General features: G+C 42.2%; 1 protein-coding gene across 2 annotated transcripts; it reads right to left on the bottom strand.

Annotated features, from left to right (window-relative positions):
• Positions 1-734: 734 nt before the first annotated feature.
• Positions 735-10,606, bottom strand: pprc1 (PPARG related coactivator 1). 2 transcript variants are annotated; one of them, XM_027023573.2, is made up of 14 exons: positions 10,531-10,606; positions 10,119-10,213; positions 7,791-7,904; positions 7,466-7,615; positions 5,268-7,131; positions 5,122-5,175; positions 4,261-4,321; positions 3,937-4,004; positions 2,837-3,542; positions 2,490-2,696; positions 2,062-2,140; positions 1,823-1,944; positions 1,559-1,710; positions 735-1,248 (listed from the first exon to the last, which is right to left on the bottom strand). In XM_027023573.2, exons 2-14 carry the CDS (start codon positions 10,197-10,199, stop codon positions 1,148-1,150), a joined length of 3,759 nt encoding a protein of 1,252 aa, XP_026879374.2. In that variant the 5' UTR covers positions 10,200-10,213; positions 10,531-10,606; the 3' UTR covers positions 735-1,147. The 2 variants fall into 2 exon arrangements, with proteins under 2 accessions (XP_026879374.2, XP_026879373.2); XM_027023572.2 differs by lacking the exon at positions 10,531-10,606 and having other exon boundaries at positions 10,119-10,298.
• Positions 10,607-12,294: the final 1,688 nt, after the last annotated feature.

The raw sequence follows: 12,294 nt of genomic DNA, 5'->3' as shown, positions 1-12,294 counted from the left end.
GTATCCTGACTGGCTGTATAACTGTGCGGTAAGGCACCATGGGACTCTTGGACCTTGAAAGAGTAGTGAGAACTGATCACCTCAAAGGCAGCGAAGTCCCGTTATCAGTTATGAAGCCTCACAAAATCGGACTGCATGCACCTTCTAATGATGTGTTCACGAGGCTGTATTCTAGTAGGCAGTACCACAGCATCCAGGTCTAGCAGACTTGGTAAGTTTCTATCTAGAGCCTATCACTCAAACAGCTGTAGGTCGTTCCCTAATCCCCACTGTAACTTTGGTACTGCCAGCTACTCAGTCTTGTTCCCAGTATTTACGCTTCTACACTGTAGCTACATTACTGTCAGTGCTACAATACCCATCACCTTATGGAATTTGTTTACACATTGTTATTGATGCCATGGTCCTGCATTTATTTTTTATTCATATTATAGTGGTCATATTTAATTGTATATAGCAATATATCTGAAATTCTGTATATATAGTAATATGTACAGAGCCCATCATTCTTGTGTAGCACAGCCATAGACAAATTACAGAAAATCCCCTCACCAAAGCATTTCAATATATGACTTCACTGAATATTTTGTGCATATGATAAACTGTGAGTTATGGTCAGTTATAATCTAATCTTATTTCTCCAAGTAGGTTCCTTGAGAACTACCCAACATCTAGGCACAAGACATATATTAATAGACATAGTATAGACTGATAGGAAAATATAGCAACACCAGTAAAATACATTAAAGGTTTATTTAGGTTGAAATACATTTGCAGTAATGTAAATCTATTCTCAGAACACTGAGGTTGTTCAACTTACTTTTTTTAGTTCTTAAAATGTATACAACATTTTAAAGTTAAACATTTAAATAAACCTCCCTTTAAAAACTTACTTTTCAATACATTGCTTTACTGTATTATTTTTTTCCTCTTTTAATTTTTAATACAAATCTTCATTCAATTGAAGGTGTAAGCTTGCAGAAACAAAACCACTAATGGAAACCCCTCCCCCCCAAAAAACAACCAAAAGACATTAATTGAATGGCAGCATCGGAAGGAGTGTGCGTCATCCTGTAGCACTGAGGTAATTCATCCGTCCTCCGTATCCCTGTTCCGCATCCATTCTCCATGTCCCTGTTCCTCATTGTTACCTTTTAAGGCTCCTCTGAGCCTGCTTAAGTAAAGTGTCAAAGTCTAGTGCATCAAACCTGCCCTTTGCAGTGACTGGATCAAAATCTCGATTTGAATCTGAAAGAAAACAGAGGATATTGCTTCCAAAGACTATAGCCGCATATAAAAGGCATAGTTTAAGTGAAAAATGGGTAAAAGTAAAAAAAAAAGTAAAAAAAAAAAGATTTTTTTAAAAGGGACTTCTTGTATAGTTTACAAAATAAGATCAGCTTATAAATAAATAAATGCAAGCTCTATCTTTTGCAGTCAAAAAAAAAAAAAAAAAGGGCAATCTCAGGTACAAATTCATAACTTGACACTATTCCATTATCAAGTTTTTCATAAACTAAACTGTCCACTGACAGTCACACTATAAAGCCCAACTCACCTAGATCAGCATAACTGGTCCTGCAAAACTGCCTTCTGCCCCCAAAGCACAGGTCGAACGGGAGCTCGTTCGGCTGCCGCAGCTTGCCCCCATTCTCAATGGCGTCAAATGCATTCTTTTTGTTGTAGTACGTGACGAAGCCATAGTTGTCACTACAGCAGAAGGTTTGACACCCGAGTTCAACTTCCAAGTGTTAGCAAAGGCAAGCAGATGAATTTGTTGTAGAAAGCAGGATGGAAGGCAGTGAGTGCTTAGTGTCCTTACCCATGCTCTCTGAAGTGCACAGTACATTCCTCAATCTCTCCGAAGAAGGAGAAGCGTTCCCTCAGCTCCTTACGGGTCATGCCTCCGTGAACGCGTCCGACATAAACGACTCTTCGCTCCTCCTGAAATCAATGTTCTTATTAGAGACTCCGAAGGTTGCGCCATAGCCGATATTTTTAACCGAGACACGACAGTATATATTGTCCTCCTGCTATGATTAGAATTGAACATCTACTCACGATAGCCTTCTCCTTGCGTCGTCTGATATCCTCATTATGATCTCTTGAATCATAGTGGTAATACGACCTATGGCTAGGGCTATTATAGAAAAAGCAAATTAGTAAATGTGTGCTATGGTGTCATTTCAGTTCACTGAGATTATAGAAGGTCAAATCACCTTTGCAATCTCAGCATAAAAAAAAAAAATCATTTTATGATTACTGGGCTGCTACTTCATGCTTTATTTGAATAGAACCAATTATACTTCAGAATAGACATGCAGCAATGTAGCTTGCATAGTGCAAATATAAGTGCAAGTTTTGTACCATTTCCTCCTTGGCTGACTGCAAGGGCATTTTGATAACTATTCCCTCTGCAGCTTAAAAGCAATGAGTAATGATACATGCATGCGCTGTATAATAATGTTGTGGTTTGTTTTGTTTTTAACCTGCAATGCATGTTCCATTGTCGAGGTCTGTGTGCAGGAGATCGAGACCGGGATCTGGACCGGGACCGGGACCTGGATCGGCTACGACTCCAGGACCCAGAGCTGGAATATGATGACCTGCGCTGGCGCGGAGGGGAAGGCAACGGGGAGCAGGAGCGATATCTAGAAGGTGACGTGGAACTGCTGCCTGAGTGACCAGACCTACACCTGTGAGAACAGGAAAAACTCTTGACTACAAAAAAGAGACAAGAGCTCAAAGACTTTGCATGTAAAGCTAAAAGCATAATCAATTCGAAATAACTGGTAGTGAAACAGCTTATTTGCCACACAGTTCAAATGTAGCCAACCTTTTCCTGGATGGTGAGGGGGAGCGTGACCTGGACCTGGAGGATCCAGAGCTGCTGGATCTGGACCCAGAGCTGCTACACACACGTTTCCTGTATGTTCTCTGGGAGCGGCCTCTCTTGTGGCAGCATGGGCTGGGGGAGCGTTCGGAGTATCTTTGGAATCTCTGGTGTATGCCGCTGCCCTCATCCTGCAAAGAACCCTCAGAATCCAGCCGGTCTGGTGAAGCATCTGGAGTCAGTGTGATTGTTCTTGTCGTCAAGGGTTTCTGCTCACACTGACTCCTAGGTTCAAGAGGATGACTGGGCTTGGGGTTTTTCTCCAGGCTTCCTGCAGTGGCAGGGGTTGGAGGGAGCTTGGAGGCACTCTGCTGAGGTGTCTTGTTGGTAGAGGGCAGCACAACAGCCTTGATGATGGCGCTAGGTTGTTGTTTGATGCTCCAGCGACTGCTCAGCTCATTCTTGGGGGATTCCTTAGGAAGGAGGCAGTAGTCGTGGTCTAGAGAAAATGGCTGGGTTCGCCCCAGGGTAACAGAGGAAGTGGGAGCCCTGTTCTGCAGCTTGCTTGCAGGTAAGGGCCGAGGCTCTATTGTAATGACCTTGCCTGGAGTTAATTTGGGCACTTCAGATTTCTTTGGTTTTCCTAATAATGCAACTGGGGCCAATGGCTTCCACATCTGATGAGGAGGTGTGGCTGGTGGAGTAAGACCTATTAAGTACAAGGGGGGGAAATGTTTGCTTTAGGGACAGTTTATGTAGCATAAACGTGTATGTGGTTGTGTTTCTTTAATAAATAAATATAATATTTTCTTAATGTATTTATTATATTTATTTAAGCTAAACTTGATGGAAGAAGAGCTATTCAAAAATCACACTGGCACCTACTATTGCTTGTTTATATTTTCTGTATCATAGCAAAATTGCCAAAGATCACAATCATGCAAGTGAAGCAAGTAAACCTCCAGCAAAGGTCAACATGATTCTACAAAAATGCCTATACCTAAAATTTGCCATAGCAAAAACAAATGGGACAGAAAACCTCGATCTGAGTTTCTGATCACAGATGTTCCAGCCAGCTGATTGTGCATGCTGATTGTGTATACCTGCAGTGCTGCCCAGGTCAGGACTGTAAGCTTTCTTGAGGGCCTTGGACTCAGCCTGCTCCTCTGTACTGCAAAGTAAGCCACAGATATGGTATTAAAAAGCAGTACATAACTATCTGACAATGGCATGAAACGATTCCACTTGCAAAATGTTGGATAGACTGAATTAGTCAGTGTCGTCCACCTCTGGAGCTCGAAGGCATTTTGGCTACTCCTTTCTCGGTAGGTCTTGGTAAAAAAAAAACAAAAAAAACCAAAAACGTCACCCAGAGGATGCCTGGTGTGAGAGCAGCGCTGGGGCTGTAGGGTAACTCGTGTGCTCACCTGGAGTTTCCTACAGCAGCTACTCTACCACAGACCTCCGACACAGTGTGCTCCTCTTTGGCTGGAAAGGAAATGGAAGCTGATGAATGACCAGGATCAGAGCAGGATGATCTACACAAGGTGACCTGCTCTCTTCCTTCTGAGTGATGACTTAACACCACCAGTACGTTAAAGCAGAGTCATTTTTAAGTAAAATAAATGGACTCGCCATGAATGCTGTAATCAGACTCAGTAACCTGCTGGAACACTGCCAATCCTGTGTAAACGAGGCTTCTTAAAGAACATGGTATTATTGATTTTCACTAAAAGGCAAGCTGCACTGTATGTTGCACTGTCATAATTCTCCTTGGAGCTGCTAGATGCAGACACTTTGATGGCAACAACAACAACAAAAAAAGCACAAGCAACCATGTATGCACGTGGACGCAAGTGGACACACACAGAAACACAATCTCTGCTGGCACCCTCACCCAGACAAAAGCAGCACACGCAGAGTTAAAATGGATTTGCTAACGGGGCAGAATTCCAGCTGCACAGCGAGCATAATTACATAACAGCTGTTCCAGCCATTCAGGAGGTTCTCTTAAAGAGGCCTATCCCCCATCTCACAGCCACACCACGCCTTCTCTCAGGGGCACAAAACCTGAAAATGGTCGCTCCTTCTCCATGTATACATGTATAAATAACTACACCCCGTGTGCACTTGCGCTCAACAGTCAGCACCTGCTTGCCACACCCTCCACAACTGGCAGTTGTCATATGACAGGAGATCTTGCTAGCTGGTGGGTGGAAACTGGCATGCAGACCCACCAAAGTTGGGAGAAAAACGGGGAAAAAAGTGAAACACCAAATATCACTTACGCTGAGTCTCCTCAAATTGTTCCAAGAGGCTGGCGAGGTCAGTGGCTTCAATACCTGAAAGCGGAAGACAGGGATCATCTCTCAGTCAGCATCACAGCAGAGGGAATAACATCCCTCCCCTCCCTACACGCAGGAGTCACACCTACCAATTTCAGGGGCTAAGGACTTCACTAGCTTTGCGACAGGACTCTGCGTTTTGGGAACTGGAGCAGAGGCCATCCTCATCTGCTCCGCCAGCTTCACAATTCTGGCCTGAACAGGACCTGATGCGATGAAAGACTGAGCAGCTACGGGGGCAACATGGTGCTGGGAGTCTGCAGCAGGCCTGGCACATCTGACCAGCAGGCTGGGCTTCGCTGATTCAGGCACAGGAGCTTCTACATCATGCACCGCTACTTTCTTTAGGCAGACAGCTTCTTCTGGCCCAATGCTCGCATCCTTGGAGATATGAATGTTTGTAGTGTCTCTAGTGGTCATTGCAGTCTCAGCTTCTGGCCCGGGTATATCCTGAATCCTAAATGGAGCTTCCGGTGGAGTCGCTATGCTGACCTGACCAAATGAAGTGGCATCTTGTAAACACTCTGCATGCCTGGCTGTATGCATACTCTGAGGAGCTCCAGTTGCAGAGGCCACTGGTAGACACACAGCATTTTCAGCTGGGATCCGCTTAGCAGTCTGGGAGACTTTATTATTAATAGTGTTGTTTGACACACATGTTAGAACAGGTAGTTTCTGGGGGTTAAGCTGTATTGAAGGGCTCGGGGCCGAATTGTGTGTAGGTTTAGAGGGAGACTGAGGGGCCGATTTAGGAGGTGCTGGTTTTCTAGAGGAAGACAGTATTGAAGCTGGTGGGATCAGTAAAGCCTCAGGAGTTGGGGGGACCGCTGGGCCTCTTGGCTGCCAGGTTGTCATAATTTCAGGGGCAGGCTCCTTCTTCACAGGAGTGGGAGCAGTGCAACGTGGGTCTCGGGGGCTTGGGACAGATAAGCAGGGAATTAGAGGGAGCTCTCTAGGTGCTTCTGCCAATGTGGGCCATTTAGTGCTGTGGTCCCTAGTTTTCTCCAGAGAACACAGTTTCTTCTGCTGACGAAGAAGGCGATACTGCTCTAAACTTAGCGTTTTTGGTTTGGCTTCATTTGACTGTACCTCTGCCCAACCCTGCTCTTTTTCAAGAGGTTCTGCAGCTAGTATGGGTTTTGTTACATCTAAATTCTTTGATTCTGTGATTTCATCCTGAATGAGCAGGTCACATTCGCGACTGGCTTGGGTAATATACGTGGGTGTGGGGGTTACTGAAGTGGAGGAAGGGCTCCCCTCTGTAGCATGTGCCTCGGGTTTTTTCGCCGCTGATGAACCTTCAGCTTTACACAGCTCAGTGAGAACAGGTGCAAATGTCACCCTTTTCTTCTTCTTTTGCTCTTCTGTAGATGCCTTAATGGGTTCCTCTACTACCTTTTTAGATGATGCACTCCTCAAAACTCTTCTGTCAACAGGTTGGGCTTCTTTGGCTTTCAGTTTCTTTTTCCTGTTCAACTGACATTTTTGAAAAGATTTTTCCTGCTTTGTAACTCCCTCAATCTCAGGTTTGTCAGTCTTGACTACCGAATCTTTGGAGGAGGCCACCTCTGCTGGGATGTCATCTGGTTTAAACTCAGCACTTTGCAAACTGCTCCCTGGGACCCCTTGTTCTCCATCTGCAATGTCTCCACTAAGCAGAGGGAATGGGAAGCTCAGGTCAGGGATGGCCAGAATGGGCTCCCCATGTTCTCCCCCATCCACCACCTCAAGCACAATTCCTTCCCTGGCCAGAAGCTGATCCTCTCCCTCCAAACACAAAGTCATGGAGTATGGGTGCATGTGCTTGACCAAGTCACCGAGAGTTACAGACATGTTCTCCCCATCCTTCTCCAAGGATATTGGAAGGCACCAGTCCAATTCATCCAGAGATGTTGTACCCAAATCTTGTGTGTGCTTGGAAAAAGTAGCATCATCTTCTGCACTGTCACTTATCTGCAAGGTACAAAAACACCAACCACTTAAGTGCTAAGCATTGGCTAATGACTAACATGAAAAAAATAACAGACACCGCAATTTGTTGTGTTGTAGATGGTGGACAACATAAGCTAGCAGGCAAGTGCATTTGCAATTTATTGTCAGTGGGTGTAAATGGTATGAGAAGATTTATCTAAAATAATATAAATATGGTATAGGGTTATGATTATTTCTTATTTTTTGCATTTCAGCTGCTTAGAAGGTTTTTACACACGAGTAGACTAACTATGAAAAGTAAGCGTAAACAGCAAGGGACAGAAAGAATTCAGACAGGTCAGGTAGAGCTGCATACCAAGAAGTGCTCATGGGCCTTCTGGCTTTGGAAAATCTCACTGTCGGGTAGAGTGTCAAAAGGAGAAAGGTTCTCGTCATCTACACTGTCAAGCGTTTCAGTGAGAGCCATGAGTAGTGTTGCCTCACTTTCTTCAATATCACAGTTACCCTGAGAAAGAGAATAAAAACCAAGTTTTAAAAAAGGATTTGGCTCAAATATCATCTTCAAACAGAGGCTGTTTTGATGAACAACTAAACTTTACACACACACTATAAATTCAGTTGTGGCATGTTTACACCCCCCTCCCAAAAAAACCCCCAAACAACCTGAAACATGTAATTACCGTTTCATTTGGGGAGTCAAAAATGGAAAGAATGCATGAATCCAAACAGGCCTCAAATGCATTGTCCAGACCATGGTGCTGCAGGTTGCATAGACCATTCTGGAGTATTTCACCCTGGTGGAAGAGGAGAGACAGGTTTAATTTAATTTAAGACCAATAATCAAGCCCTCACACAAGGATCATTTCAAAAGGAGATGACCAACTGCAGCCAAAAACAATTACTTAAAAAAGAAATAAAATATGTAAAACAACTTGATTATAACTATGCTATATATATATAACAGTCTGTAATGTGTTAGTGTCTGCAGTATTCTTGATTATCTACAAGAAAAACAAACATAAATGAAGGTATTGATAATAGAAGCAATAGAGACTTGAGTCACAAGCCAGCATTTTAGCTATTATTATTATTATTATTTTACATTTCAGCAGTATTTTCAGGTGTGGCATTGCAAGTGCTTTCTCTGAAAGGATGGACATGAGCAAGCTGGGTAGCAGCTAATCGCTGGGTAGCAAGCAGCTGATCGCTCTCTATACTTGCAAATTTGTCACCTCAGTCTTAACTTGCATATGAAGCCATCACTGCTGAAACCAAGTGCTAAACCACCCTTTGATCATCTGGCTCGAATGAACAATTGTGATTCATGCCAATTCTATGGCTGCCACAGGCGTCGTTATAAAAAAAAAACCCCAACAACCCACAAACCCAAATCGTTAAATGATTAATCTTAGCATCAAAACCATAACGCCATAGTTTGTGAACTTTACATGACAATCCCTAAAACATGTGTAGCCTTGAATACGTTCTAATGTTTATTCTTAAGGCAAGAAAAAAAAGGACACACCCCAAACCGGAATAAGCCCCGGACTCATAGCTTGGAATCTGCACGCATTGTGCACGGCGGTACTTGTGAAAGTGCCAAGTGGCCTCGCGCGTTAGCAAAGGAGAGGAACCTCCATTTCATCCACGTGCACACTACCTCGCGTCATTCTGCCGCACTGCATTACTGGGCAAAGTACGGGGAGCTCGCCGGCCGGACCCACAGACACGTGTTCCGTACAACACCCTCACTAGAGGAGTTGTTGGGTCCATTATAAACGATACTAACACGATCTGCGTCTCGTGCAGCACAGGAACACTTAATCTAGGTATACTATTTTTAATTCCAAATTCAAAAACAACATCTACATCAATAGCTGCGTTAAAAAAATAAAATAAAAAATAAAATAGCCTAGCAGCACTGACCAATTCAAGCGCCATGCGACGGACTTGTGAATTGAAAGAAACTTGGTATAAATAAACAAAATGTATAATTCCTCCACATAGCATACGTAACCATACCAAAACGAAAGTACTGCACTGGCAAGCTCGTAAGTGCCACTGCGGCGTCACGCGTTATAGATCAACACTTGGCATCAACTACATCACTGGTCATGATATTCAAAATATGCAGTCCTATGCATTATATGCATAACTTAAAATTATATCAGGTACACTGTACATCAAGTCTCACTCAAAACTTTAACGATCAGGCAGATATACAGTAAAAACAAACCACATAACGCTAGTGTGTTTCATTCTAAAACCCACGTGGGAGTGGGTGATTTAAAATCGTAAAGAAACTTTAAAGGTCAGCCCTAAAAAAACATGAACAAATAGTTATCTAGCTAGCTACTAATACGGGGGGGGGGGGGGGGGGGGGAGAACGTTTAGTCGCACTAATACAAAATGAACATAAAGGCATAGTAATAATGCATCAGCCCAACAGGCCTTATCTCGTATGCTTTGCTAGCCAGTCATGCTACTTATGCAAACATCCAGCAAACACTGCCCCACTCCAAATCAATACTTAATTTATAGCCTGACGTGTTATTAGAGTAAACCATCGAACAAATGAATACATCACTGGACAATACCATCAGGATAAGCAAGTTAAAAAGCATGCAAACAAAGTAACTTGACAGTAATTGGTAAAGATGTTTCAATAACTGAATGTAGCTAGCATGGTAGCTACGTTACATGTGGCTAACGTTTCCAAACGCTATAACCCTCTATAACGTTAGTGGGCTAGTGGCAACCAGCTAAAAGAGGTCGTTTATAAATAACTTTAATCCGGAGTCAAAAGCCTTTACTTTAAATAACACCATGATCATCTGAGAACATCTGGAATCGAGTACAGCAAGAACCATCTTGCCATCATAACCCACGTGTCAGTTTCCCATGCAGCTTCATCTACTTACTTACTCTGAACTATGAGTGAAACAAAGAATGACAACATTTCTAAGGTTATGCAGAATTAACAACGATGTAATCTAAGTGAGCCTTACCTCGTCAATATTCGACGTTGAAAAATACTCCATATTACAGGCGTTTAATATCTCCTCGCCCGTTCCCCACCGTGCCGCCATCTTACAAGTCCTCTCTGTAAAAATGTGAATCAAACTGCAGTGACTTCCAGCCGGCTTGGAGACACGTGGTATTTGCATTCCCGGCAAAACGACACAGAAATTTAGCTCCACCCCCAAATAGCGCCCGCGATTTAAACACTGAAAGACACGAAGGTAAAAAAAAAATGTCTTCAGTAATCAAGGTGTTAAATGTACTTGTCCACCCCATGTAGTAAAGTGTGTCTTAGATCTAGTCAAAATAAATAATCCGTTACTATATCATATCTGTCTGTCTATTTATCTATCTATCCCCGTAAAAAAATAAAAATAAACAAATAAATGATCTGCGTACCCACTGCTTCATACTCAGCTGCAAACCGCTGAAGTACATGCTGAGAGAAAACGACCGCAAATAGCACTGATGCAACTTCCCAGTCCCCCTGCCAGAATCAGGTGTCAACCAGGAGAAATCTCCTTTCCAGTACCCTGGCGTGGACTTTCCCAGATAGGCGTGTGATCTGGTCGAGAGAAGTGTGATCCGTCTATACTTGATAGGCTGAGAAGTGTGATCCATCTATAGCTGATAGGCTGAGAAGTGTGATCCATCTATATCTGATAGGCTGAGAAGTATGAGCCCTCTATTGTTGCACACCACTCTCCAGTCAATTTTCTTTAAACAAAAAAATTCTTGACTCTCACCCCAGTTTGCTAATCCAAAGGTCCACAAGATATTGTAGAGACATGCCACCCAAACAAACTCCCAACATCCAGAGCACTCAGCAATTCTTGGTGGATCTCATCCATGCCTGGTGTCTTGCCATTAAGGAGCTTTCCAACAACTGAACTGACTTCAGCCAGGGAGATGGAATCTGGCCCTACCTCCTGGACATGAGGAATGTTTCTCATGTTAAGGAGTTCATCAAAGTGTCCCTTCCAACACCAAAATTAAGTAGGTTATTCTTGGTATAGGCCAAATCTAGGCCCACAATCAAAACATAAAAGAACTAGGCTAGGCTATATTTTCACTCAGCAGCATTAATATAAACCCCAAGAAATGACTAGGCTAGAGTTAATTTTTTTTTTTTTTTTTTTTTTTTACTGTTAATCAGTATTTGAACTTTTTGAAAGAAAACTTTGACAAACATCCAGAAGATAAGATGTTAGAGATTAAACAATATGTGAAAAATACAGTCACTTCTTGAGTAGATGATATATTTTATTATTGTTTCCTAGCATAAGATAGTTCACATCTTATTTCTTTATGTTTCATTACTGCAATTAAATCATCTATTTGCTATCAGTCTGACATATAAAGCTCTTATGAGTATTTGTTTACTACATCACCCAGACTGAAATCCCGGTAGTGCTCAAGGGTTCATAAACGTGATTTTAGAATGAGTCGATTTACAAATATAGCCACAAGGTGGCGGTGTTGGATGGGTTTGGAGGGGGTTTATGACAATACAAGGATTGTTAGTAAAATGCTGCACTCACTGTCAATTTCTAATCCTTACACATCTACACATATCTTAAAAACTATGAAGTAATTGAATGATATGTCTCCATCATCACATGCCTATGATCAAGTGTTTGTTACAATTTGTGGTTGAGTATGTGATTTCAGGCAGCTCGTATATTGTGTTTACCTTGAAACCTTAGAGTCTTGTATAGAGATGAGGATGTGGAAAAAATTAATTGAACCTGCACCAAAAGACTGATAATAGATTATACTTTGTTATGCTATGAACCCTCTGTTCAGAATTGCAAATTTGGATACTTTTAATAATATATGGCTAATGTGGAAATAGACAAGGCAACTCATGAAGTAAGCTAACATATTTTTTCATGTCTGTTTTTAGTTCTTCATTATATTTATATTACGTTTTAGAAGTTGTACTCAGTGGCAAGATGTTGTAGCTGCAAATTTAGTAGTAGCGTTGCAAGGTTTAAGAAATCCTTAAATGCAACTCTGTAAACATTTAAAACAGGTGTTCCAAAGAAAACATGATAATGTTATATAAATGTTAGAAACGCCATGCTCAGTTCAGTTTTGTTCAATGGCTTTTAAATATGTCTAACAAATAATCATTTAAAAAACGACAATAAGGATATGTTT

The sequence above is a fragment of the Electrophorus electricus genome, chromosome 11 (genome assembly GCF_013358815.1).
Source record: "Electrophorus electricus isolate fEleEle1 chromosome 11, fEleEle1.pri, whole genome shotgun sequence".
Classification (NCBI taxonomy): Eukaryota; Metazoa; Chordata; class Actinopteri; order Gymnotiformes; family Gymnotidae; genus Electrophorus; species Electrophorus electricus.
Note: the sequence above shows the minus strand (reverse complement) of the source record. Positions and strands in the feature narration are given on the sequence as shown.

Coding starts and splice junctions, on each gene's coding strand:
- pprc1 (XM_027023572.2), bottom strand. CDS start 10,277: ATGCAAATACCACGTGTCTCCAAGCCGGCTGGAAGTCACTGCAGTTTG. Junction 7,905..10,118: donor CAACGTCGAATATTGACGAG/GTAAGGCTCACT, acceptor CTCTTCCACCAG/GGTGAAATACTCCAGAATGG. Junction 2,697..2,836: donor CCCTCACCATCCAGGAAAAG/GTTGGCTACATT, acceptor CTGTTCTCACAG/GTGTAGGTCTGGTCACTCAG.